Consider the following 26,495-nt stretch of genomic DNA (forward strand, 5'->3'; position numbering starts at 1 on the left):
TTTTCCTTCTGTATTCTCTGAATGGAGACAATCTCTCTCTCTCTAATATTGTATTTATTAAATATAAATGACTTCACCATTCCTTGAGGTGAGTAAAAATAAGACTGTATGTAATTTGAAATTTCTGAGCTGAGTAATTTGACGGGATGAAATTACTGGGTAGAGGGGATGAGGGAAACTCGATGTGATTGTTCTTCCCCAGTCTGTTTGCCTGGATCCTCTTGTAACTGTTATGACTGGTTTTGATTTTTTTGCATGACACCAATTTCTCCTTGATTTTATCAAAATTTGGCTTCGTTTCCAGTGATTTCTATCACATTTTATCAAAATCCTTTTCTCTGTATATATTTTTAAAGGAATAGAATATTTGTAAATAAAGGTTTTTATCTTGTCCAAAGCCAAATACGGGTAAAGCACTCTTGTTTGTAATATGTAACTAACAAAAAATGGGAAACTTATGTTGGAAACCATTTCATGAGTAGATGGGTGAGAGAATTCAGTAGGCTTCTAATAATGGACCTTGGCTTCGTGGTCCAGCCTCACAGGCCAAAAGCTTATAATGGCCAGTCTGTGATATAAAACAATGTTGGTGATTAAGGCATTTGATAATTATATCACATTAATAAAGGTAGTCTATAAATGGTTTCTAAGGGTTTTTTTCTGCCTTATTTTCTTCTTTTCCCTGATTTTTTAATTGAATAAACCATCATATTTTTTTTCTTTTGTCTTAGAGTAGCAATTCTTTCCATCCAATTAAGGAGAGGTATAGTGTTCTGTATGGTCCATTGTCATTTTTTAAAACCAATCTTTATCCAAGATTTTAAAATGGAGTTAATTTATCTCTTGCCTCTCCCAACCCAGCTGTATCCTTTGCAGTACAGTACAAGGTCAACCACAATTTGTGATTTACAGACAGGTAGATTAAGAGTATGCAATGTATAGACTAGAATTTTTTGCTTATACTTGTCTTCTCAGCCAATGACAATTACTACTATTAGGGACTGTAATGTCTTCTCTACCTTGTTCCTACCATGACACCTAAATACACGTAGTGTCAGACTATTGATTTCTCTCCCTCTCTCTTTTGCTGGTCTCCACGGGGCAGGAAGTCATCAAAAAAGCAGGTAGCTGCACAGACACTGCTGGGTGTAGAAGAGACTGGGTCTATTTTCAACTTGCATGGTACTTTCTGTTGTTGTTGTTTTTAAACCAACCTTTTACCTGCTTCTCACCCTAAAGTACTTGTGAATACAAAGAAAGAGGGAGAGATTAGTGGTATAATGAAGAAAGAAATTTTAGGACCAAATGATTGGATATGGATGGGTAGATGTAGGTGATCAGGGAGAAGTTTTAAAGATAATTTCAAAGTTCAAGCCTGGGAGAATCTTGGTACCATTAACAGAAACTAGGAGCTTAGGGGGAATATCGTCTTTGAAGGAAAAGACAAATTTCGTTTTTCATTTCACTCAACATCGCAAGTAGGAGGATTTTAAAATAGGAAATCACTGAAAGGCACTGATGGTAGTGATTTAGTGGGTGTAATGTAGAATGATTAGTACTCGTACAAGGTCTAAAGGCAGTATAATAAAATGGAATAAACACTGCTAAAGGAGTCCCTTAAAATAGTCAGGAGGCTATTAAGGAAGTGAGGTACACCTTGTGCCACAGTTGTCAGAGCTGCTATTAAGTTGCTAAACCTGCTGTTAAGCTCAGCTCAAGGCCCAGCCATAAACATCCTGGAACAACTGCTGCTACCTGGACTTTTATGGACCTTCCTTCCCTGTACTTTCATCCCCTCATTTGCATACCGGAATCAACCAATCCTTGTTAAGCTAGCCAGCAATCCTTCACTTGCTTGAAAGAATGACATTTCCTGGGTTTTTCCTTTATACACCCTGCCTGCCTTTGTTCTTCTCTCCAGAGTGCAGCTGGGTTGCTTCCTGAATCTTCCTCGTTTGGATCTGAATCCTTCAATACTCCAAATAAACTTCTAATTTGTTTTACAGACTCAAATCTTTATTGGTTAACAATGGTGTTTCAGGAACTAAACATTGTGAAGGTGGAAATAAAATGGAGCTAAGCAGCTAAAAATACACTGCGAATGAAAAGGGGACTGTGCAATAAAACCAACAAGCCTGGTGAAAGCAGGTGGCGGGGCGGTGGGGGGTGGGGGCACACAGCAGGCCTGACAAGCTCTGTGACCCAAAGTGACCCCACAGGATGGTCTGATCACAAATTCTTCCCTGGGCCTCTGAGGCCATTAGCAAAGATCAGTCTTTAAGTGAGCTCTCTCTATTGTTCCTATGCGACTAGGATAACGTACCTTTGAAACGTCAGAGTACATTTCCTTTTCCTGTGTCTGGAAGACACAGCCATTAGCACCAGAGTGTGAGACCACAGAACCCCTCATTGTTATCTTGTTCCCTGCAACCATCTCTATGTGCTGAAAGTGTTAATCACTACTATTCTGTACCCACCAAGGCAAAAGAAGTTTCTTCATTTTGCCTTTTATCCAAGCCTAGAGATTTCCTGCCCCCTCCCCATGCTTTCTCCCACCTCCTTAATCTACCATCAGTGAATTTCATGCATCTTCCTTAGGTCTTCTTCTTTGATTCTAATGTATAAATTAAGTCGCAAAACTGCCATTCTGCGGAGCATTTGACATCTTTCTTCCCAGCATATGTCATCAGTTTGGCTCAATAAACTCATACGAAATTTTCTACAGGTTTGGACATTTTATGTCAACAATACCAACCAGTCAGTCAGACTGTTAAGAGCAGGTCAAAGTGTGTGTTGGAAACCATGTTAAGCAGTTAATGGTTTTTCCTTCAAGGGCAAGGATGGACATTGAAACGATTTAAGTTGGGTCCTGAGGAAATCTGCAAGTTAGAATCATCTGGAGAGTACCTTCCATTTCTAGAAGCTGGCCAGTGCCAGGACCAGGATAAAGGGGAGACCCCCTCCGGCTTTTATTCTGCAATCTGTGGGGCTTCCGACCCTTATTCATTACCAGGGCCAAGATTAGGGTGAATGAGGCAAAATTTAAGGGGTGCCAAAAACTCAGCCATCAAGATTAATGATACTTTAATGCAATATTTTTAAAATATTAAACAATAAAAATACCCATGATGAACAAAATACCAGAATTTTAAATAAAGACAAAGTCTGTAAACTGAAGTTAATTAAAATTACTTAAGATGGCCACTTGGTCAAGAAAAGTTGTCAGACATGGCAAGTCTTGCAATTGGAAATAAGAAATAGGTCTTGAAAATATTATCAACCAGTGTGCATCCATTAAAGCCAGGAAAAGTATAATTATCATAAAGTGTTTTCAGTATAAATATTTAAACTTAAAACAATATTGTGAGTTTTAATACAACTGCTTTTCAGATATTCAATATTTTGTCAAGTAATTTAATGTCCTGGAAAACAACTTTTTTAAATACATAAAAATATACAGGTGCATATTTTTTCCATGTGCCTCAGAATCTAATATGGCTCGGATCTTGTATTTAATTAAAATTCTAATTTTTTTATTCGGCACGAATTTTTTTGCATACTTTTGGCTTTTTTAAACGTTGCCTTAAAATATTTACATTGATTGCCAATTTTTTGGCGTCTCTCTATTTTGCACTCTCAGTTCTATGCCCACTCGTTTTTGTTTTTGTTTTTGTTTTTACCTGTTTTAGGACGTCTGGACCTTTCCAGTGTTTGCCAGAGGCCGAGCTATCCTTTGTGTCGCCTACCTCGCCCCCTCCTGGAACCGGTTGGGAATTTCGTTTCATTAGAAACTTGAAATTAGCCCCACTCACCACTTGGCGGAGTTGACGGCTCTGCTCCTGCCTGAGAAGAGCTCCCGGAACTAACTCGTTAAGGGGGCGTGTTTCCCTAGGCGACGGCCGGTAGCGTTTCTACTACGCACGGCACGGACTTTCCGGTTACTCCTTCCTCTCCCGAGTCTTGCGTCACGGCTGCGCCGGGGAGCGAACCTCCTGTCTCGGGGCTGTCCGGCTGAAGCGTACGGTGAGGGCAGGAGGAAGGCGTGAACTCTGTGATGGGTGTTCGCGCGGCCCTCCGTAGGTCGGAGGGGGTGCTGTCGGTGTCTTTTCTCGCGTGAGGAGGACGTCGCGGTTTCCTCTCACGTCTCAGCCCCTCTACGCCGTTGGTTGAGAGCGCCAAGTTGAGGAAGGGCGCCTGCCCATCCTGGCGGCGAGGCCGGGGAGCCCAGGAATCTCCTTAGTCTTTGCTAACAGGGATGGAGGCAGTAATTTTTGCAGCAACAAGTTCCAGATTTAAGTCCCTTGATGACATTGTAATATGCATAGAGCCCTTCCGATGTGTTAGGAACTGTTTCAGATGAATTAGATTTGGCAGTGAGTAAATCCGACAAAAATCCCTGCCCTCCGGGAGTTTGCCTTTTAATAAAATTTGAAAGGACAGTGGAATGGAAATGGAGATACATAGAATAAGAATTTTTGTATGAGTGGGAGGACGAGGAAGCCGGGGGAGGGGTCAAGAAGATACAGGTGTTAGGTTTTGTTGGGGAGGAACCCTCTCCAAATGTGCAGGGATGTTGATATGTTATGGTCATGAGGCGGATTGTATAAAAATGAGGATTGCAGTTAGGAATTCAGGATTAGTGAATTTGTGCTCTTGCTATGAGAGGTCATATTAATTTCTCTCTCTCTCTTTCCCCCCTCAGGAAAAGACTAAAGATTAGATTGTAGGAAAAGAAAAACAGAAGCAATGTTTCGAAGACCTGTATTACAGGTAATCACTTTTCCACATCAGTGGCGAGATGTGTCATTATCAGCCTTTGTGATTAGATTTCTTTACGCTTTTGACTGCAGAAGTAGAAGACCTTTGAGCCCACCCACTTTATGTGTACTTGGTTTTTTTTTCCTTTTTTTTTTTATTGTGGTTCAAGTACAGTTGTCTCCATTTTCCAGCCACCACTGTCCCCTGCCCCTCTCCCTCAATCCCAGCCCCCTTTGGCTTTGTCCATGGGTCCTTTATACATGTTCCTTGACCACCTGACTCCTGTCCCCCATTACACCCCTCCCCGCTCTGGTTACTGTCAGTTTGTTTTTTATTTCAGTGTTGCTGGTTATATTTTCCTTGCTTGCTTGTTTTGTTGATTAGGTTCCACTTACAGGTGAGATCATATGGTATTTGCCTTTCGCCGCTTGGCTTATTTCACTTAGCGTAATGCTCTCCAGTTCCATCTGTGCTTTTGTGAAGGGTAGGAGCTCCTTCTGTCTTTCTTGCGTTGTATTCCATCGTGTAAATGTACCACAGTTTTTTGATCCACCCGTTTACTGACAGACCCTTAGGTTGCTTCAAGCGCTTGGCTATTGTAAATTGTGCTGCTGTGAACATTGGGGCTCATGGGTTCCCTTGAACTGGTGTTTATGTGTACTTATTTGATGTGGAGGGTCTTGATTTTTGTGTACCCAAAACGAAACCTACTATTGTGTAAGATGAGCCAGCCTGGCTCACCTGAGTACTCAAATTAGTACTCTCTAGAATTATGATGCAGATACTAGTTGGCAGTTTGATTCTTTAGTATATTCTGACTCTCATCTTTATTTTCTTGTCCACCTTTGGCCCCAAAACATAGTGGTAGGCTTCGATAGCCAACAGTACCCCAGAGATGGTTGTTCATTTGATTGGCGGACATTTGTTTTATATATTAACAGTGCTGCCACTTGGCGCATGGGGTACCTTTGATGTAACGGTTTAGCACTCCGAACCCAGCGGTGTGCCAGGCGACCTCTACTCATCTTAGCAGTAACCCGGAAACAGAGTGTCTTCACTGAGGCGGCAGAGGGCGTTGGGAAGAGCAGCAGCCCTGGTGTTGGAAGGTTCTGGGTTCTAGGCATGACTTGCCACGTGCTTCAGGTTGGATTTTGGGCAAGTTACTTAGTCTCCCAGAACTTAATTTTTTTCATCTCTAAAGTGGGGATAATGTTGCATAGTTTAATGATTTATTCTAAAGATTAATTGATAAGAGCTAAAATGCTTAGTTGATATTGAGTCATGATAGCTGTTATTATCGTTGAGTGCTGCTGGACAGTCATACCTTTGGAATTTTTCAAAGAACCAAATATGTTTATCTTAGGCTTTTTTCTTTGGCCAATTGAAAGCGTGCATTTTTCCAGCATGTATTGAATTTTACCTTCTGTATGAGGCCACAGAAGCACCATAATCAGGAGAGGTCTAGGAGAAGGTTACAAGTTAACTTTCTTGGGCATGCTCTCTAGTGCCCCTTTTGAATTGAGTTGGCCAAAAAATTCGTTTGATTTTTTTCTGTAAAATGGCTGTGGTAGCACTTAGTTGTCTTTAACTTCATTCAAAACAGTATCATTAGATTGTATTGTGACAGCTGTCATACCAGCGTGCATTTAAAGAAAACATCAAAGTTGGTGAATTTTGGTGTAGCCATTTTAATATTGAAGATGGAAGAAAATAACACATTTTCAGCATGTTATTCAGGAAAGGTAAAAACGCAACTGAAATGCGGAAGATTTGTGCAATGTGTGGAGAAGGTGCTGTGACTGATCAATAGTGTCAAAAGTGTTTTTGCGAAGTTTCGTGTTGGAGATTGTCTCTGGATGATGCTTCACGGTCAGGTGGACCAATTGAAATTGATAGTGATCAAATCGAGACATTAATTGAGAACAGTCAACATTATACCACGTGGGAAATAACCAACATACTCAGAATATTCAAATCAATAGTTATTGGTGAAAATAAAGAATGTCGTCTATATTACGGAAAAAACGAAATAGACTTTTTGGCCAACCCAGTACCTTTGGGCGTCTGTAGTAGGCTGCCTGTAAGTGGCGCATGGCCCTTCTGGCACTGTGTGATGAGGCAGCATGGGAAATGTGCGTCTTTTGCCTTCGGTGGAGGTATGCTATAGGAGCAGCCAACTAGATGGTGACCAAATGCGAGTAGGTCTCCTGTTTGTGTTTGCCTTTCCCCCAAAATTCCAAAAGATTATAGCCATTTTATTCATTTGTGAATATTATGCCATTCATTCATTCATTCATTCATTTATTCATTTGTTCCACTTCAGGTGTTTCATCAATTTGTAAGACATGAGTCCGAAACAGTAAGCAGCTTGGTCCTTGAAAGATGTAAGTAGTAGCTAAGTTCCAAATTTAAAGCATGCTCTCTATAGCAGTATGCTAATATTTTTCTCATATGTGTTGCAGAAGTGCATTGGTTGGGTTATGATCTGTTGGTCATCATGCCTTTGGCTCACATTTGCCTCTCACATCCTGGCCTTGTCCCATCAGGCTGCAGGGCCTAGTATAAATTGCGCCCTTCTGTTTTCAGTCAGTTTTTACTCTCTCGTCACTTTCCTGCCATAGAATTTTTTGAGTCGTATTTGATTGTCCAACTTTTCTAAAGTTATGTGCTATTTGGCCAAAGGACTGAAAGTTTGTGAAACCTGTTGTTTCACAGAAACATTTTCTTGTATTTATAAAGATTTTCAGATCTCAGATTTTTTTTTTTTTACTGAGACAGTTTTTTTTTTAAAGAAGAATTTAAGATAAAGAGCTTAATAATTGTTTTGTGGGGCTGCTCTGAGAATATTTTCTCCTTTCTTGCCAACCCTGGTTTCCTCGTAGTCTCATTGTTTTCCGCTTCAACTGATTTTCCTCTTCTGGACATTTCTCTCAATCTCATTTTACCTATGCATTGCGTTTCAGCTCTGAATCGTGTGCAGTTACTTGGACGAGTCGGTCAGGACCCTGTCATGAGGCAGGCAGAAGGGAAAAACCCAGTCACGATATTTTCTTTAGCAACAAATGAGATGTGGAAATCAGGAGAAAATGAAACATACCAAATGGGTGAGTATAAAAGACTGGGTTGTCAATTTTATCAGCAGTACATAGGCATTGTTTACTTTCAGTTCTCTAACGAGAGATTAGCTACTTTTAGAGAGGACCTTTCTTCTCTAACTTTGTTCTGTCTTCTTGGACACTGGGACATTGGTTTTGCTGGGCATGTGTCCTTTGTCTGCTGGCATTTGTAACCCTGTTTCCTATTCTTGTGGTTTAGGTGATGTCAGTCAAAAGACGACGTGGCACAGAATTTCAGTATTCCGACCAGGCCTCAGAGATGTGGCGTATCAGTATGTGAAAAAGGGGTAAGTTGAGGCAAGAAGAACCTTACAACTTGAAGAATTTAAAAACTGATAAGTATTCTCATGGAATGTATAACTCCTTTGTTCCTGAGTACACTAATTCTATTAACTTGAGATACGTATTCAGTGCTTAGTACTATATGCATGTGCTGCTTTGTGTGAAAAGGTGTATAACTGGGTTAGTCTTCTAAGAACTTAAAGTTTAGGGGAAGTGGAGTGTGTACATATATAGAGAGAAGCAGAGGAGACTAGAGGGATGGCAGTGTAGCAAGTGCCTTGTGCAGCCCAGTTTTGAGGAGTCCCCATGCTGCCACAGCCGGGGGTCCTGACGGTGTTGGTGTGTGTTTTGTCTGCCACATGAGGACCCTGACAAAGGATCAGGGATGCGTGAAGCCTGACACAGTGACGTATTATGGTCATGTTCACATCAGTTATTTTATGGTTGACAACTTTATATAGGCTTCATAGGTCTCTTTTGGAATGCTTAGTTGATTATGTATAAAAAGTGTTTTTTCCAAACCGACAGGCCAAAAGGGTGTGTTAACAGCTGTTGTATTCGCAGTTAATATATTTCATGAAAAATAATTTCAGCAGTGCCTACAATTTGATTTTCTTTTCAATAACTGCACACCTTTTCTTCATATCTACTTCTGTTGTCCTTATATGTATGTATGAATGTGCATATATACACACAAACATGTAGGACATTTCAAGGAAAATGTCAATGTGCAGTTTCACCTACTGGTTGTTACGATTGTCTTCTAGCTCAGCCTACTAGATTGTGCAGAAATAGTCTTAGTGACTCTGAGTGAAATACTAAGCTGTAAACCTCTATTTAAATTTTAATAATCTAACTCTCTTGAGAATAACTAGGAATTGGGAAATAAGTGAAAACCAAGTCTGTTAGGGAGTCCAAAATCAAGGATCAAGGAAAATGACACATTAGAAATGAATCCTAGATACTTAAAGGCTGTAGCTAAGTTACCCTTCCATTTTCATGGTCTTAATGGTTGCTTTTTCTTTCTTTTAAATTTTTTAGCTTACAATTTTGAAAACAAAATTTTTAAAACTTTTAAAATTTTTATTGTATTTATTTTATATTACCATTTAGTCCCCTTCTTCCCCACTCTCCCCAGCAATCACCACACTGTTGTCCATGTCTATGGGTCCTTTTTCCTTGTTTGCTTAGTCCCTCCACCCCCTTAGCTGTCATCCTGATCTCCATGTGGGAGTCTGTCCCCATTTTCCTTGTTAGTTTAGTTTGGTCATTAGATTCCATATATGAATGAAGTCCTATGGGAGTTGTCTTTCTCTGACTGGCTTACTTCACTTAGCATAATGTTCTCCAGGTCCATCCATACTGTCCCAAAGGGTAAAATTTTCTTCTTTTCTACGGCCAACTAGTGTTCCATTGTGTAAATGTCCCATAATTGTTTTATCCACTCATCTAGTGATGGACACTTGGGCTGCTTCCATATCTTGGCAATTGTAAATAACACTGCAGTGAATATAGAGGTGCTTATGTTCTTTTAAATTAGTGTTTTGGTTTCCTTCGGATATATTCCCAAAAGTGGGGTCACTGGGTTGAAAGGCAGATCCATTTTTAATTTTTTGAGGTATCTCCATACTGCTTCCCAAAGTGGCTGCACCAGTCTGTATTCCTATCAACAGTGCACTAGGGTTCCCCTTTCTCCACATTCTCTCCAGCACTTGTTTTTTGTTGATTTATTAATGATAGCCATTCTGACAGGTGTGAGGCAATATCTTATTCTCTGATGATTAGTAGCGGTGAGCATCTTTTCATATGTCTATTGGCCATCTGTATATCCTCTTTGGGTATTTAAACTTTCTTGTGAACCACAGTCATTTCAAGGACGAAAACATTATCCTTTTTAACTAGATGAGTCAAATCTGTGTGTACATTTTGTGTCACTACTCGTAATTCTGAACTTTGAAAAGCAGTAGCAAAAATGAGGTTATCTGCAATTACCTATTTCATCCTTAGTGTGCTCATTACTGCTTCTCACCTCTCTTGTAGAGCATATTAGAATCTGCAGACTAAAAACTAAATTTTATTTCAGGTCTCGAATTTATGTGGAAGGGAAAGTAGACTACGGTGAATACATGGATAAAAATAATGTGAGGCGACAAGCAACAACAATCATAGCTGGTAAGAATCGTATTTTTTGGGCCATATTTTTACCTCCGAAGGAGCATGCCTGTAACTTAAAAACCACCACCAGCGGATGGCACTGTTGCCTTCATACAGTGTCACAGTTCTGATACTCTTCTGAAATAACTGTTTTGCCCTGGAATATTCTATTTTTGGAAGAATATAGTTATGAACAAATATTCAGTCTTTATTTAATAACTGTTTTTGAATAATTCCAAAGTTAAAAAAACCTGGATCTTTCAGAACTATGTAGGAAGTACTGCTTAATTCTTTTGCTTGTCCTAAACTAACTCTGTCTGGGGCAGTATTTTAAGAGTAATGTCTGATAAAAATGCTCTCTGTAATATTGGTTGGTAAAAATTTTCCAAAGAATGAGTATATGAAAGTTAGTGTTTTAAAATTTAAAAGAAAACGCTTCTATGAGCATTCAAATAAAAACATAAGTGAATCTGTTTTTGCTAACAAGGCCTTGTGTTGAGCCCTGTCCTTCCTCCACACCTCCAGCATTGGAGTGTTGTGCCTCGGTCCTTCGCTGCATGAGGATGTACTGCCTGTTTTAGGGGCATCTATCTGAGCCTTGAAAGCTTCCGGATTTGTGTCTAGTTGCTTGGGAGAAAGGTATTGCTGAGAAGAACTCAGCTATCTTCAGGGAAGATGAGAAATATCTTACCTTTTCTAACAAGGTCTCAATTATTGATCTACAGCTAAAGCCCATCTGTGAGCTTTATCATGCCTGTAGTATATACATCTCGTGAACACAGCAAGAGTTACTTCATATTTTGAGAATTTGTATGGAGTCTTTTTAGTTAAAAGCACTCAAGTATGTATGTCTTTCAGGGGAATGATTAAATGGGATGGAGGAAGAGTTCTGAAAATAATATTTATACTCTGGTTTCTTTACAGATAATATTATATTTCTGAGTGACCAGACAAAAGAGAAGGCATAGTGTGGATCATTCGTCTTTGGCCAGCACTTGGTACAGTCTCATTTCCAAATCATGTATAGTCTTTATAGTTCTAAGGACAATAATTAAAATATTCTTTTATATAAATTGAGTGATAACATTTCTCCTTTCTCCTGCCTGTCATTCCTTGGTCCCTTTTTTGTGCCATCAGCATTGTTAGTCCCTGTCTAGTATGACATTCACTAGTTGTTTATTCTTTTAGGGATGATTTTTATGTACAGGTATTCAAAATAGGGGACTGTCACGTTTATCTGTGCTAGAGCAAAGGGACAAGTGTCCTTTGGGAAGACCCCTTGTTTGTGCACACCTCTGCTACAGTATTCACTCAGCCACTCAGTATTTATTGAGCATCTCTGTACATCAGGCATCTATCTCGCTGTTGTAATTACCTGATTGCTCTGTGGCCTCGAAGACAAGGACTTGATCTTCTCTGTGCTCTTGCACTTTAACCCACGCTTGGCGTAGAGCAGGTCGTGATCCCAGGGATATTAAGCTTTAGCCGGAATTGAAGCGGGTTGCTGAGCAGTTTGGTATCTAACGAAACGGCTTCCAGGCTAACCTACCTTCTTCACATCTTTTGTTCGTGGACAATTTCAGTAGCAGCATTTATGAAATAAAGCTCTCTAACGGTGAAGACCTACACTGTGCCTAGGGGTGATTGTCCTTCTCCAGGTGATGGCACAGGGGCTCTGGTCCTGCCAGTCTCTTTCTTTCTCAGCGGCTGGTCTCTGTCCTTTCAGGCTCGTCCAGAACTTGGGGAGGCTCCCTGCACAACCTCTGACATTGCCTCCCTAGGTTAGTGCCTCAGGTGCGACATTTTCCTTGTATTTCCCTACACGGTCTCTTGATGCACACATGCATACACGTCATTGTGTACACACAGTGACTTTTATTATAAGATACTGTTACTATCTCTGGGTGAGGGGAGGTTTATGTGATTTTCCCTAACACTTTTGTACATCCTGATTTTTTTTTAAAGGATTAAAAGTGTATTATTTTTATAATAAAAACAAATAAACAAAGCTGTTCTCATTTTTGGGGAAAAAAACCTTTCCAAGCCAGACTTGCTGTAGTTGTTATGTATTGGAGGTGAGCAGGTGATCTTCATGTATTTTCCCGGCCATCTGCACCTTGGTATCTCATGCTTAGACACTTCATTCACCTACTTTTTCCTACCCTCTTGTTTTTTTCATTCTCCTCTTAATGTACACCCGGAACGACCGACTCTAAAGACCAACCCATGTGAGATCCACTGTTTGCTGCCAATACAGTTTTCAGCCAGTTATCTGTTTCTTAAATATCACTGGACGATTAATCCAAAGATCTCCAAAAATACCCAGGGCATGCTTGGCTGTTTTGGGGATTCCTTGTCATTGCCACTTTGTAACCCAAAGGCTAGGGTTACAGCTTCGACTTTGCAGCTCCAAAAAAATCAGCGATAGCTTCTTTGTTCGCCAGAAATCAGGCAGTGCTTGTGTATCAGGGTTGCCTTTACCCACATTGCCCTTTGCCCCCATCCAGCTCAGCCTAGCACAGCAGCGTTTCAGGGCATTATGGGTGTTTGTCATGCAGTTGGAGATCACTGACACTCTGAGAGCAGGATCACTTTACTTCGTTTTCTGCCAAGGTCTACGTTACGTGCCATGAAGATGGGTGGGAGCAACAGCAAACAAATTGGAAGGGCGAGATGGTCCCAGGTAATGAGTTGTAATCTCTTATAGTAATTGTATTAATGGCTGGCATTTTTTGTGCCTGCTGTGTGCCCAGCACTAAACTAAGTGCTTTTTATCATTTAACTTTGACCCTAAGAAGAAGGTAGTGTTATCCCCTTTTTACCTGTGAGGAGGAAACCCTAAATAGAGGCTAAGTAGCATAGTGAAGACATGCAGCTTAAAAAAGACAACCTTGAGTTTGAACTTAGGTGTGTGAAGTGTGCATTTTGCTTTCTGCCCACTGCCTGCCTGCGGCCACCCTCCCACTCCCGTTGCTCCTGGTATGGAGACACCCCACAGCGGCCTTCCCCCAGCACCCCATGCTGGGTGCTTCTGAATCTCACGGGGACTTGAACACATAATCGGTGGGGCAAAGTTCATGTGAGGGAGAAACGCCTCTCTCTCTTCATTTGTTCTGATTTTCATTCTGATAACCTACAGGAGAGTAAGTCATAATTTCTCCACCAGGTTATCATTACATATCCCTCTTCTTTTTAATTGAACAGTGCCTCTGTTTAAGATAAGTTTGAGGGTCTGCTCCTCAGTGTTTCTTTCCTACTGAGAGAAGACACTGGCAGGCAGATTGTCCTAGCATTTGTTGGGCTCACTGGAGAATGAGACTCGGCGGGCGTCATCAACCTTTGAGTCCCCCTAACTGCTGTCACTGCCTCTGGCCTGTCCCTCAGTCCGGGACAGGATGGTGTGTAACTGTTCCTGCTGTTGGAATCCTGCAGCCACAGTGATGAAGTTTCTCTTTGTGTCTCTTTACTCTTCATCTTTTGCTCTCCGCAGTGCTTTTGACCCCAGGGTCTTTCTGTCCATAAAGTAAGTACATCTTGGCATTTTCAGTTTTTCGGCCACACCTGTCATTTGGAAAACGGTGGTCTGTTGTGTTTCCCTGCTCTCTTCACCAGCCGAGTGCCCTCTGGTGAGTGTTTTCACTTACCCTGCCTTGGATTTCGTTGTTTTGTTTTCCTGTAAATAGAACAGGGATGGGGTATTATCTACATTGTAGGCCTGGTATGATGAGCACAATAAAAAATATGTGTGGCTCACTTAACGCATAGTGACTGGATCATGTGCTCAGCACACATTGGCTGTTGTTGCTGCTGTAGTTATTTCAAACAAACTCTTCAGTCACCAGGCTGGTGTCATGAATCTCATGGATACTCAGGAGAGCACAGGCATATTAACTTGAGTGTGTTGTACCTGACCTGTTGTTGTTACTAATGCCCGTGGATTACTGAGCACATACTCCCCTCGGGAAATGTTTGGTTGTTTGTTTTTAATCTTTCATGTCTTTTTACAATTAATCTGGGCATCATTTTAAACTCAGAAGTCACTTGGACGCCTGCTGTGTGCCATGCACCCGTACCGGCCTGGCTGCAGGAACGAATATACAGGAGCCCTGCAGTGACAGAGCTCCGATCTGGGATGAGGAGGGTGGGGCGGGGACAATAAACAGGAGCCTGGGCAGCTAAGCGTGACATGGTAGAAATGGAGTCCTGTGCGGAGCGTAGAGGAGCAGAGTTAGGTTAGTTTTTAGCAGAAGAAACGGCATGAACAGCGGTCCAGAAACTTGACAAGATCTGGGAGCTGGGATCTGTGACGACCATGGAGCCACCATGCTGGTCCTGGACAGTCTACCTCTGGACTTCTGGGAGGCACAATAAAGCTACCTTGTTTAAGCCACCTTTTTGTGCTTTGTAGTTAAACTCATTCCTTACGAATTTACACATTTCCACCTTTATTTATATATACATGACCAGCTCTTCGTTCTTATCCTTTCTCTTGGGTGACCTTCTACTGTGAGTAGAAGTGTAATCTCATCTCTGCTCCCACAGCCCTTCAGGCTTTCAAATTCTGTCTCATTTTAAGTTTGGGGAGAGTTCTGGGATGTAAAATGTACACAAAAGCTTAGCAATAGCCTTAAAAAGAGGGAATATCAGCACATTTTTTTCATCAAGTAAGTAGTTTAGCTTTGCTTGTAGTTCCCAGGGAGGACCCTTAATTAAAGTCCCCTGTTAAATAATGGTGCACTTAGGTAAAGAACAGAAGTATTGCCCTTATGCTTCCCCTGGTAGAATGCAGACTAGATCTTTTGGAGTGAGGAGGCATCTCGTCGCAAAATAACTCGATCCCAAGTACAACGTTGTTTTTATTGCATCACTGGTGTCTTAGCGCAGGCTACCATAACAAAATACCGCAGACTGACTGGCTTAAACGAGAGACATTTATTTTCTTACCATTCTGCAGGTTCAAGTCCAAGGTTAGGTGCCAGCATAGTTGGTTTGTGTGGCAAGGCTTGTTTCCTAGCTTGCAGGCGACAGCGATTTTGCCCTGTGCTCACATGGCCTCTTTGTGCATGCAGGCAGAGAGGGGGGCTTCAGCGTGTGGATTTTTTAAAAGATTTTAATTCTTACAGAGAGGGGAAGGGACGGAGAAAAAGGAGAGAAACATCTATGCATGAGGGAATTATCGATCAGTTGCCTCTCACATGCCCCCGTCTAGGAGCCTGGACCACAGCCCAGATATGTGCCCTGACTGGGAAATAAACCAGTGCTTCATTTACTGAGCCACACCAGCCAGGGCCAACTTGCAGATTTTGAGGAGACAGTTTGGTCCATAACACAGCTTGCAGCAAGAAAGGGACATCTCCAAGTGATGAGTTTGAAACTAGGAGCTGAAACTAGAGCAGTAAGAGAGAAACACATGGAAAAAAAGGGAAGTTCCATGTTGACAGGTACTAATCTTGACATTGTGGTTTGGAAATAAAGGTTACGTGTCAAAGGTGTGCCTCAAACATTCTTGAAAGAAGAAGAGAGCATTTAAGTCAGGAACAAGACAAGGATGTCTTGTTATCACCACTTGTTAACCTACTTTACTGAGACTTCAGCAAGCAGAATTGTGGAAGGAAAAAGAAATATTAAGATTGGAAAGGAAACAAAGCTACAAGTGCTGTGATACCACAGAGAACAAAATCTGTAGATGAATAATTAAGCATTGCTGGAAACAAGATCAGTATACAAAAGTCAGTTGCAAGCAACAGCAAAGAAAACGTAATTTCAAAAGGATACCATATACAAGATCATTGGAAAACAAAAGGAGTCTTCCAATGTGTCATCTCTGGAGAACTTTATAACCCTATTGAAATACATTAAAAGACAGTACACTGGTACGCCGTGTTTATAGGAAGTGTCAGTAATGTAAAGATGTCAAGCTTTCCCAGATTGTTGTAGACACATGAAAATGAATAAGAATTCCCAGAAGTGTTCTGGGGGAGCTGGTCACGGTGATTATAAAGATTTAGTGATAAGCAAGGACAGTTTACTCCTGAAGAGGAAGAATCCGATGGGGAACTTGCTCCGCCAGTTGGCAAAGACTTTTCTTTTTTTAAAATAAAGCTATAGTCATAGATGCAGGAATCAACAGGACAGTGGTGTAGAATAGAGGACCCAGAAACAGACCCCACATATATGAAAATGCTATATGATAAAAGCGGTAGTATAGGTCACTAGGCATAATAAAGATTATTTATTAAAGCAATGCTAGGAAAATTAGTCTTCCATACAGAGAGATGGAGTTGGGTCTCCTATCGTACAATTTAGGCAAAAATGAATTCTTGGTTATTTAAAGACTTATTTGTGAAAGGCAAAACTAAAAATTTTGGGAGAAAATATTGGACAATGTTTTTATGACTCGGAGCATGGAAATTTTGAAACAAAAATGTGAACATAGAACACAGAAAATAGTGACCAATTGCCCTGTTAAAAATGACCTTTGTTGGGAGAATAGGCGAAAAAAGTGAAGGGATTAAAAAGTAAAAATTGGTTGTTACAGAATAGTCATGGGAATGTGAAGTACAGCATAGGGTATATTCAATAACATTAAGAACTATGTGTGGTGTCAGATGGGTGTGAGATTTATTAGGATGACAACTTACTAAGTCATGTAATGTCTAATTACTGGGATGTACACCTAAAACTAATATAAATTGTCAACTGTAATTGAAAAGAAAAAAATGATTAAAAGGAGGAAAGACCCTGGTTTATCAAAAGTCACCAGGAAGCAAAAAGACGAGTCACAAAATGAGAAGATACTCGCAGTAATGTAGCTGAAATACCTAGAATATGTAAAGGCCTACAAAGCAATACAAAAATGACAGCTTAGTAGAAAAATGGTCAAAGGCATAGAGGTATTTCACAGAGACTGCAATATAAAGGATCCATTAACATATGACACAGTGGAAATTGATAAAGAAATGCAAACCAAAAACTACAGTGTGTTTCATTTTAAGCCCTTTGCGCTGGCAAATTTCCAACATCTTTTGGAACAAAGTGGTGGGGGATGATGTCGCAGACCCATGGGACTCTCAAGGAGGTGGCGGGGGGTGTAAATTGGCACCCCCTTCTGAGGAAACATTTTGGCATTAACTTGTAATGTTGAGATTTCACCTACTCATTCCACCTTTAAGGCACACCCTGCAGGAATCTTGCCCCTGGGGGCCAAGAAACATGTCCAAGTGTCTATAGGTACAGCGTACGTAACAGTACAAAACTGAAAACAACCCGAAGGTTCCTCAGTGGAGCAAACGGGTAAATAAATGCTCATACAGTGGAATATTATATAGCAATGTAAATGAATTGCAGCTGTTGCTGTGACAAGAATAACAAACAATTTTGAGTCAGTATTAAGTTACAGAAAATGTGTAGCATGTTATTTTTAACAAGGTTAAAGTAAGCAATATGTTTATGGACAGGTCTACCTATGTGATAAAAGTATTCAGACAGGAAAGGGATGATGAATACAGAACTCAAGATGAGTTGCCATGGGAAACCGGGGAAGACACAAGGGGGAGGCCAGAGAAGCACTTGGGGTACCTGCTGCGGCACTGCTGGCGACGTCTTACCCCTTAAGTTGGGCGGTGGCGTCATGGGGGCTTGCTTTGTTTGCTTTACAACATACGTATATGTAGCATGTATTTTTATATGTGTTTAACTTTATATTGAACAAATAGAAGTTTCCATAAAACTGTCCCAAGTATAGGTAATGTATAGTGCAATGGCCCTGTTAATGTTGCTGACGATAATAGCTAACATTTAAAGGACACTCTCACATTACACATTTCATAGGCACTGTGGTGTTTGGTCACTGTCACAACTCTGTAACATAGGTAGCTCCTATGATTATGCCTATTTTACAGGTGAGAAGATTGAGGTTCAGGGAGATTAACTTGCCTGAGGTCACATAACAGTGGCCCTCAGGTCCAGTCCAGGTCTGACTCCAGAAGCCAGGCCCTTAAGCCATTCGTTTTTATTGACCATGAACTCACTCTTCATTCCATTTATTTGGAACTTGAGGGTGAGAAAGAGCAAGAAATTTTCTTAATGGCGCATAGTTAGCATAAAGTGTTGCTAGGACTAGGATGCAAGCTGCTTCTAGGGTTTTCCTAATTTGCCACAGCAGCAGGTCGTCACATGGTGAAATGTGTCGCACAGACAAATGAGGAGTAGTGCTGGAGGCAGAGGAGGGACCCGGAAGGCTGCACAGGAGCTCACTGAACACTTGTTGGTTTGAGCTGCATCCCGTGATTTGAGATGAAGGTCATCAGGAGCCAGAGCAGATGATGCCAGGTGAGATAGGAGAAAGGGGGTCTGAGGGGGACCTAATGTTACTGCTCAAGGCCCTGTCTGTCCCTTGTAATTATTGGGGTGTCACCAATAGGTGGCCTCCAAGGTCTCTGGTTAAGGCAACGGATTGTGAAGATGTGTAGGAGCAGGAGAAGCCCCTGGAGGAATGTCTGTCCCCAGTGTCTGGTAGGAAATGGCTGGATGGATGTTTAGAGGTAACACTGTGACAGGATGGAACCTGTAGTTGGTGTATACAGCGTGATAGAACGCCTGGGGAGCGGACACGTGTTCTGCCTTTGTAAACAGTTTTATCAGTTTGCGGGGGTAGAACTGAAGCGGGTAAAGGAGGCCTGTGATTGTTCTGAGCAGACCAGAGTCTTCAGTGATTTGCAGTGGGATTGTGGACAGTGGAAGGCCAGGACTGATGAGACGCCCCTCGTGCGCACTAGGCACGGACTGAATGTTCTGTGAGCATATGTTGTTTGAGGGTGAGCCTTCAGGGCTCTGGTGAGAGGCTCAGCGTGCAGACTTAGTACTAGCCATGGTGTGCGCTCCAGGCGAGGGTCTGTGGGAACAGGGAGCCTGCGCTCCGTGCTGCATGTGTTGCTGACCTCTGCCATGGAAATCTGCCTGTGCTGACTCGGTGTTACCAGATTAGCATCATTAACCGGTGTCTAGGACCCGTCTTAATGCCAGTACTGACTGTGCTGCTGATGTTTATCAGCACAGTTGCCATGCAGATTAGTACCAGAAGCAGGGGTGGTGCAAAGACCTGGACCATTATGTCCAAGTTCCTGTGAAGAAAGTGCCAGGATAATGGAGTGGCAGAAGTTGGTACTGGAATATGTGCCTTGTTGGTCTGCTGACCTGGGTTTTGAGGTCCTTTCTCTAAGATCACTCTCTTCAAGGACACCAAACTGAAAAATCTCAGCTGCTGTCAGGAGCTGAGACCACCTTTCATTAAGACCACCTTAAAAAAGCAAGTCACACAATTTTTTGGTACCCGAGTGCATCAAAGTTATGTTTACACTATACTGTAGTCTGTTGTGTGCGATAGCATTATGTCTAAAAAAGTACATACCTTTCACTAATCTCTTCACCTTTGTTCATTCAGTCAGTCCCTACCTCCCCCTTGTAATAGCATAAACAATAAAACTTCAAAAATGGAAAAAAAAAAAAACAAACAAGGCCATGCAAAAGCCAAAGGAAGTACATACCTTAATTAAAACTATTGCTAAAAAATGCTAAACATTATGTGAGCTAGTTGGAAAAATGGAGCTGATACACTTGCTCGAGGCAAGGTTTCCAAAAACTTTCAATTTGTAAAGAAAGCATTTGAGGCACAGTAACCCTCCCCCTTTTTGATAATCCCTTTTAAAACTGCAGAATTATCCAGTTGGTGCCAGCTGTTTCCAGTCAAGACCCTGACTTAACACATAGTGTTGCTCTTTGACTCAAAAGAACAGTTGGCAGGCAGCCAGAGCAGGCCCTCTCAGTTTCCCTTCTGGGGCCTGCAGCCTGGGGTGACAGATCCGAGGATCCAACACTGGCTGTGGTGTATTGATCCCTCCACTAAACGGTGTTTGGAGCTGCAGGCTTTACAGAATTGGGCTTGGAATATATAAGCATATGTGGTGTTTTTGGTGGACCATGGTCGACATTCATTTTGGAAGCAGCCCTTACTAATGCTGTGACACCTAGTCATAGTGTGATAGTTTTAGTATTGATGTTAAGAATTGGAATGGCATCACTGTGGGCTAACAGTTCACGTCAGCAGTTCTGATGGAATAATGACGGTGGTAATGACAGTACGCAACAAAGTCTTTGAACTCTGGTCACCAGCTTATGTAGGGTACATGGAAACACAGTGTCCTGGGAAAGAATCAAAAGACAAGAAAGAAAAAAAATTATAGTTAACCCTAAATTGCTCAATAATGACTTACAAAAAGGTACAGGTTGTAACTTTGGAAGGGGTAGGAGTAATCAGCCAGTAAAAAAGTATGTCAAAGATGAATTAGTATGTGAAATGCATTCTGATATGTGGTATATTCTAAACTCTCCCCTCGTTGGTTACCTCTACTAACACAGGGATGTTTCTTCTCATGAGGGGATGTGAAAGATGTTATAATAACAAAAATATGAATCTAGAACTGTAGCCAGGAGGAAAAAAACTGAACAAGGTGAGTGGTAATTGTGGGATACGCCCTGTCCCTGGTCTAGGGCTCTGTTACAGGACTCCCAGAGACAGCTGGGGACAGGCCTTCTGATTCTGCAGCATAGAGCTCTGGAAGCACTTGGGCCGTGTTGGTACATCAGCCTGAGGAAACCGAAGGCGACGGAGAGGGCTGTGTTTGTGCCTGAGCACGCTCTGCAGCGCTCTGAAACCATGCTGTGCGCTGTGTAACGCCAAGTTCGGTGAGGCTCCCTGGCTGGTGTGGGTGGCTCCTGGCACGTGTTCTGAAGGGACCATGTGCCGTTCATTCAGACTGACATCTGCTAGTCTGGGAGGTCCTTGTGAGGGGAGCTGAAAGCATGACCTTCTGTCTTTCATTGGATAACGCTGCTGAACCTGGGTTTGTATCTTGGTTTTTCTCCATCTTCCAGATCAGTGTTTTCAAACAGTATTTATCACAACTCATTAGTAGATTGCAAAATCAAGTTAGTGACCAGCAAGCAACACTGAAAGAAATAGAACATGTTAGAAAATATCAGAGATCCACACATGTAGAAAGGGGAAATGTGGTTTTGTAAAACCTTTGTGTTCCCCAACACATATGTATTAAATATGAAGTCTGTCCTGAAGGTATCCAGCCATGTATTATGAAAAATAGAGACATTTATTGAAGAAAATACAAGATACAAGAAACAATGTACATAGGACAATGACACTTCAGTCCCCTTCAAAGTAGGCACCGTGGGACTTCACACAGTTCTCCCAATTGCCATCAGCTGCCCCATCATATTTTCCTGTATCTCATTCACAGTCTGAAATCTCTTCTCTTTCAAAGGTGATTTTAGTTTTGGGAAAAGCCAGAAGTTGCACGGCACCCAATCTGGGCTACAGCAGGGCTGAGTCACCTGGGTGATTTGATGTTTTGCCAAAATACTCTGCACAAGATGTGATGCATGAGGGGATGTGTTGTCAGGAATAGTTTCATTGGAGGAATGTTCAAGCTTCATGCAAAATTTGATCCATATTTGCTGCTCTACTCATTCGTTCATTTTGAATGTGACGGCCACACAGTACACAGGCTCCCTCAATGGCGTCTACCACCCCCACTGACTAGTACAGTGAAGTCATCATCGTTCATGCATGTGCCTCCCAGTCCACTCTCCTTGGCTGCCAGGTTACATTGAGGACATGCAAACCATTCTCGCTACATTAACAATCCCTGAAGTTTTTCTGGACAGACCTTGTATATAGTATACATAATTTAGATCATGACATATATGTCTTTTATATAGTGACATACACATATATGAAGGTCATATAAAAATATTAGGTTGATCATGGTCAAAATTTGTAAGGCACTGTTTCAGATATATAAGCCTTCTTTGCCTGACAAGTGATATCTGTGTGTGATCTCTGTCAGCTTAATTACTTATCAATACCTTGGTGATGTACTCTGAAAAATTTGTGTTAGAGTAGCTTAGGTGCTATACTCCATTATTGCTAGCACCTGGGTGTTCAGATAGGATTTCTGACAACATGGCTCACTGGGGATGAACTTCGGGTCCCTTGAGTAAGGCACATCCTCAGAGGTGCACTTGTGGCACTGGCTGAACTTTTTCTATTTCATGGACATCAGTCTTCCTCCAGGATGACTTTGATAGTGCCTTACGGTGGAGTTTGGCATTTGCCCTGTTCTGTGCATGTCCCTGAGTCCTCCTTTTCGATTGTGTGTGTGACTCTTCTGATGACACTCCCCTTTCTGTTCTGGGTGGCTTAGAAATTGAGTACAAGTCCTCCATATTTTTTGTGACTCGGCCCTTCCTTCTCTGCATGACACCAGACACTACTCTATTTTCATATTGGCAAAAGGCTGGTGAGTTTAGATCATAGATGGAATGTGACATTCCATGCCATCTGTGAAGAGGACAGACTATCCTAAGGGAGCTGGATAGGGTTCAGTAGACTGTGCTCAACCACAGACTGAATTGGGAAGAGAGAAGAGACAGGTCCAGTGAAGCAGCAGGTACGGGCGTTAGGTTCACAGGGAGAAATTTCAAATCAGCAAGGAGATTGAACATCAGCAGAAAGAACAAAGACCAGGTCTGCCTGATAGCTGACATGCTGGTACTCAGCAAGTGGGTGACTCTGTTTCTTTCTGTCGCTCAGTTCATCCTGGGAATGCTGGGGAATGGCTTCATTGGGTTGGTGAATGGCAGCAGCTGGTTCAAGAGCAAGAGAATCTCTTTGTCTGACTTCATCATCACTACCCTGGCTCTCTGCAGGATTGTTCTGCTCTGGATTCTCTTTACTGATGGTCTAATAGCAGTGTTCTTTTCCCATGTCTATGATGATAGTGAGCTGACAGTGCAAGTTATTGATATTTTCTGGACATTTACAAACCACCTGAGCATTTGGCTTGCCACCAGCCTTGGTGTTCTCTACTGCCTGAAAATTGCCAGTTTCTCCCACCCTACGTTCCTCTGGCTCAAGTGGAGAGTGTCCAGGGTGGTCGCATGGATGCTGCTGGGCGCACTTGTTCTTATCATGTGGCAGTGCCATATCTCTGATTCCTCAGCTGAAGATCTATTTCCTTCTCCACAAAAATCCTGGCACTAGTAATGTGACTGAACAATTCAAAAAACAAATGCATGAATATCAGATGATCCATGTTCTTGGGATGCTGTGGTACCTCCCTCCCCTGATTGTGTCTCTGGCCTCCTACGTCCTGCTCATCCTGTCCCTGGGGAGGCACATGAAGCAGATGCAGCAAAACAGAACCAGCCCCAGTGATGCCAGCACTGAGGCCCACAAGCGGGCCATCAGAATTGTCTTCTCCTTCCTCTTCCTCTTCCTATTTTATTGTTTTTCCTTTACAATTACATCATCCAGTTATTTTCTACCAAGAACTGAGATGATTAAGATGATTGGAGAAATGGTCACAATGCTTTATCCTGCTGGCCACTCATTTATTCTCATTCTGGGAAACAACAAGCTGAAGCAGACCTTTGTGGAGCTGCTCTGGTGTGAGTCTGGTCATTGGAAGCCTGGGCCCAAGGGACCCCTTGCCGCATAGACTGTCAGTGGGGAGAGGCGGGAGCCCAGGAGTCCTTCCGCCTGACTCAAGACTGCAGAGCTCTTCCTGACCCACCCGGGGGACCAATCCTATGACATCAGCGGGAGAGAGACACTACTGCTGAACGTCCCACCTGAGAATGCAGCATGGCCTCCCTTTGTGTGCTTGTTTTGGAGATGGTACAGCAGCGTTTGGGAAATGTCGCTCTAGTAAGAACGCCCTCACTATATGGACATGGAGTTGCATTTCAGTAACTACAAGCTCAACGTAATGAGCTGATCACTAGCTTTTACGTCAAGTTTATACTGACAGTGACAAGCCGATGTAAGTAAAACACTAGTGAACTATGGGACAGAGCAAAAGTATTGCAGTCCCACAGACTGGGTTTGAACTTGCCCTCAGGCAGTTATATGAATCACCTGTGTGATCCCCTTGTCTCTCATGTTAAAATGTGGGCTGTGACATCAACCTCACTGGGTTTTCGAGATTCACGAGAGCATGTGTGCCAACACTTAGCACAGTGTGTTTAGCACAAGTGCTACTCAGCGAAACTCCAATAGTCACTAACAGTGAATTGTGCAGCAGTTCCCACAAAGGAGATAGTTTCCACAAATCCATTGTTTCATCACACAGTGGAGTGTCTATCAGGACCCTTGGATGCTGGGTTCCAATCCAGCTTCCAGTGGTGAAGTCATTTTTCTTCCATTCCAATTGTCCTTGCTTTCCTTTGTCATTTTGCTAAAATAAGTTTTCGAGTCATCCTTTTTTATTTTTTAGATTGGCAAAAGTCCAAGTGTTTTTTTAATGACCCAAGATGGATACCTCCCGTTTAAAATTTCAGAGTTTTATTTAAAAAATAATATAAGCAGTTTCTATAAGTTTAATCACTTTTGCTTTAATGAAATTACATATGCATTGATTACTTCCTATCACCGAATGGTGGCGACAAGTGAATGAGCATATTACTGATTCAGACCATGAAGAACTCTCAAACCTGTGAGCATACTCGGGACACGTGGTGATTCGGAATCTGGGTTTCTGTCATTAATGGGCTCTCTGATGTTGTTGCAGCCAGGAGTGTGGATTCTGACAGACTGGATTCAAATCCGGACCCCTGCCCTTATGAGCTAGGTGACTTTGGGGAAGTTCCTTAACCTCTCTGTATTTCACTTTCCTCATTTGTAAAATGGAAATAGTATTTTATTGGTAGAGTTGTTGGAAGGAATGAGTTAACAATGTGAACAATGGTTCAAGTTCTATGTGGAATAAAAATACTCAATTTTGCTATTGTTATTGCTGTTATTTTGTAATCAATTGACATAGCATGAAGGTTCAGCCCATCACTTGGCATTTTGTCATATGTAACCAGAAATTAACATTAGGATTGTCCTGGAATTCATAAATTCATTAGTAAAATTGCAGGGATAAAAGGCTTTGGTCTGCATTGTTTGCTTTCAAATTGATGCTTGCCTCTTGAAGCTCCTGGGAAAATTCCTAATTTTGAAATTACATTCCTTTTCAGAAAGGTATCTGTTGAAATTTAAAAGAATGATTTAGTATTCATTCCTAGTTTACTAAAATATAAGGATTCTGAAACAGGTCCTCCTGTAATTAATGAAAATATGTGCTTCTTTTCAGCGCAGGGGAGTTTACAGAAATCCACTCAGTGTCGGTTGATATCTGCTTTATTAACCATATAAACCATATCTGCTTTATTAACCATATATCTGATCCATCGCTGTGCCATCACTTTCTGCACCACCCCCGCCCGCCGCCACCCCCACCCCCCTCTGGGATCCCCCCTCAACCAGGCTCGAACACTTGTTCCTATTTTCTGTCGCTTTGACAACTCCCCTGCCTAAGTCTGCCCTTCTGGCTCTTCAGCCCTTACCCAAACTCCTGATTCCACCTTCTGCCTTAGGCGTGGGGATTTCCTTCTCTTCTAACAGAACCTAACATTTTACTAGAGACTTGGGCCCGGCTGCTGTCTGGTTCTGGGTGCGTTTGGCTAGCTCTGAAGGATCCCTCCCTTCTGCTTTCGCTGTGGCTCCATGAAGTCCTACCCTGGCCTGACGGGTTGAGGTACAGCGCAGTGAACACGTGGAAGTGACCAGCACTGTTGCTTCTGCTGGAGCCTGGAGTGTGGCCGGAAAGCCTGTTGTAGAAGTACTTCCCTCTGGCCGAGGGTAGAGCTACCTTGCCCGGGCGCACCTGTGGCATCAGAGTCACAGGGAGCACGGCCCCAGTGCCGCCCCTGTTCCCTCTGTCTGGGAAATTTGGAGGCGACTCCTGGACAATGTCAGACTTTGTTCAGTGACGCCAGCCACATGTGGACTGCCATTATCAGAGTTGGGGGTCCGAGTGGGGACATGGGTATGAGTAGTGGGTGAGTTGCTAGGGAAAGAGTCTCAGGTGTTGCTGGAAGCAGAGCGATGGGAGGTTCAGCCATTCTGGAGAGGGCGTGGTCTTCTAAGTCCCCCAGGGGGTGCCTCACCGGCCAGCTCCTCCCTAACTCCCTGGGCATGGGGAAGAATGACCTAGTTAATGCCTCAGTCCCAGTTTTGAGAGACCCTGGAAGGGGCCATCTTGTTTGTTTTCAATGTTTTGTTTT

General features: G+C 42.3%; 2 protein-coding genes across 3 annotated transcripts; both read left to right on the plus strand.

Moving 5' to 3' along the window:
• Nucleotides 1-3,940: 3,940 nt before the first annotated feature.
• Nucleotides 3,941-11,356, plus strand: SSBP1 (single stranded DNA binding protein 1). 2 transcript variants are annotated; one of them, XM_054564611.1, is made up of 7 exons: nt 3,941-4,023; nt 4,703-4,770; nt 7,082-7,142; nt 7,722-7,862; nt 8,074-8,161; nt 10,240-10,328; nt 11,235-11,356. In XM_054564611.1, the coding sequence occupies exons 2-7, from the start codon at nt 4,747-4,749 to the stop codon at nt 11,276-11,278; spliced, it is 447 nt and encodes a 148-aa protein (XP_054420586.1). In that variant the 5' UTR covers nt 3,941-4,023; nt 4,703-4,746; the 3' UTR covers nt 11,279-11,356. The 2 variants fall into 2 exon arrangements, with proteins under 2 accessions (XP_054420586.1, XP_054420587.1); XM_054564612.1 differs by lacking the exon at nt 3,941-4,023 and adding an exon at nt 4,026-4,076.
• Nucleotides 11,357-22,929: 11,573 nt separating this feature from the next.
• TAS2R3 (taste 2 receptor member 3) lies at nt 22,930-23,884 on the plus strand. The gene is given in 2 exon segments (XM_054563919.1): nt 22,930-23,349; nt 23,351-23,884. Coding segments are annotated over 2 exon segments (954 nt in total).
• The last annotated feature ends 2,611 nt before the right edge of the window (nt 23,885-26,495 follow it).

The sequence above is a fragment of the Pteronotus mesoamericanus genome, unplaced genomic scaffold, assembly GCF_021234165.1.
Source record: "Pteronotus mesoamericanus isolate MK-2021 breed Mesoamerican mustached bat unplaced genomic scaffold, CSHL_Meso_final scaffold_85, whole genome shotgun sequence".
NCBI lineage: Eukaryota > Metazoa > Chordata > Mammalia > Chiroptera > Mormoopidae > Pteronotus > Pteronotus mesoamericanus.

What these genes read in the sequence shown, in the direction of transcription:
- SSBP1 (XM_054564611.1), top strand. Translation starts at nt 4,747, where the DNA reads ATGTTTCGAAGACCTGTATTACAG. An exon ending in AAATGAAACATACCAAATGG is followed by an intron (nt 7,863 to 8,073) that starts GTGAGTATAAAA and finishes CTTGTGGTTTAG; the next exon opens with GTGATGTCAGTCAAAAGACG. An exon ending in AGCAACAACAATCATAGCTG is followed by an intron (nt 10,329 to 11,234) that starts GTAAGAATCGTA and finishes GTTTCTTTACAG; the next exon opens with ATAATATTATATTTCTGAGT.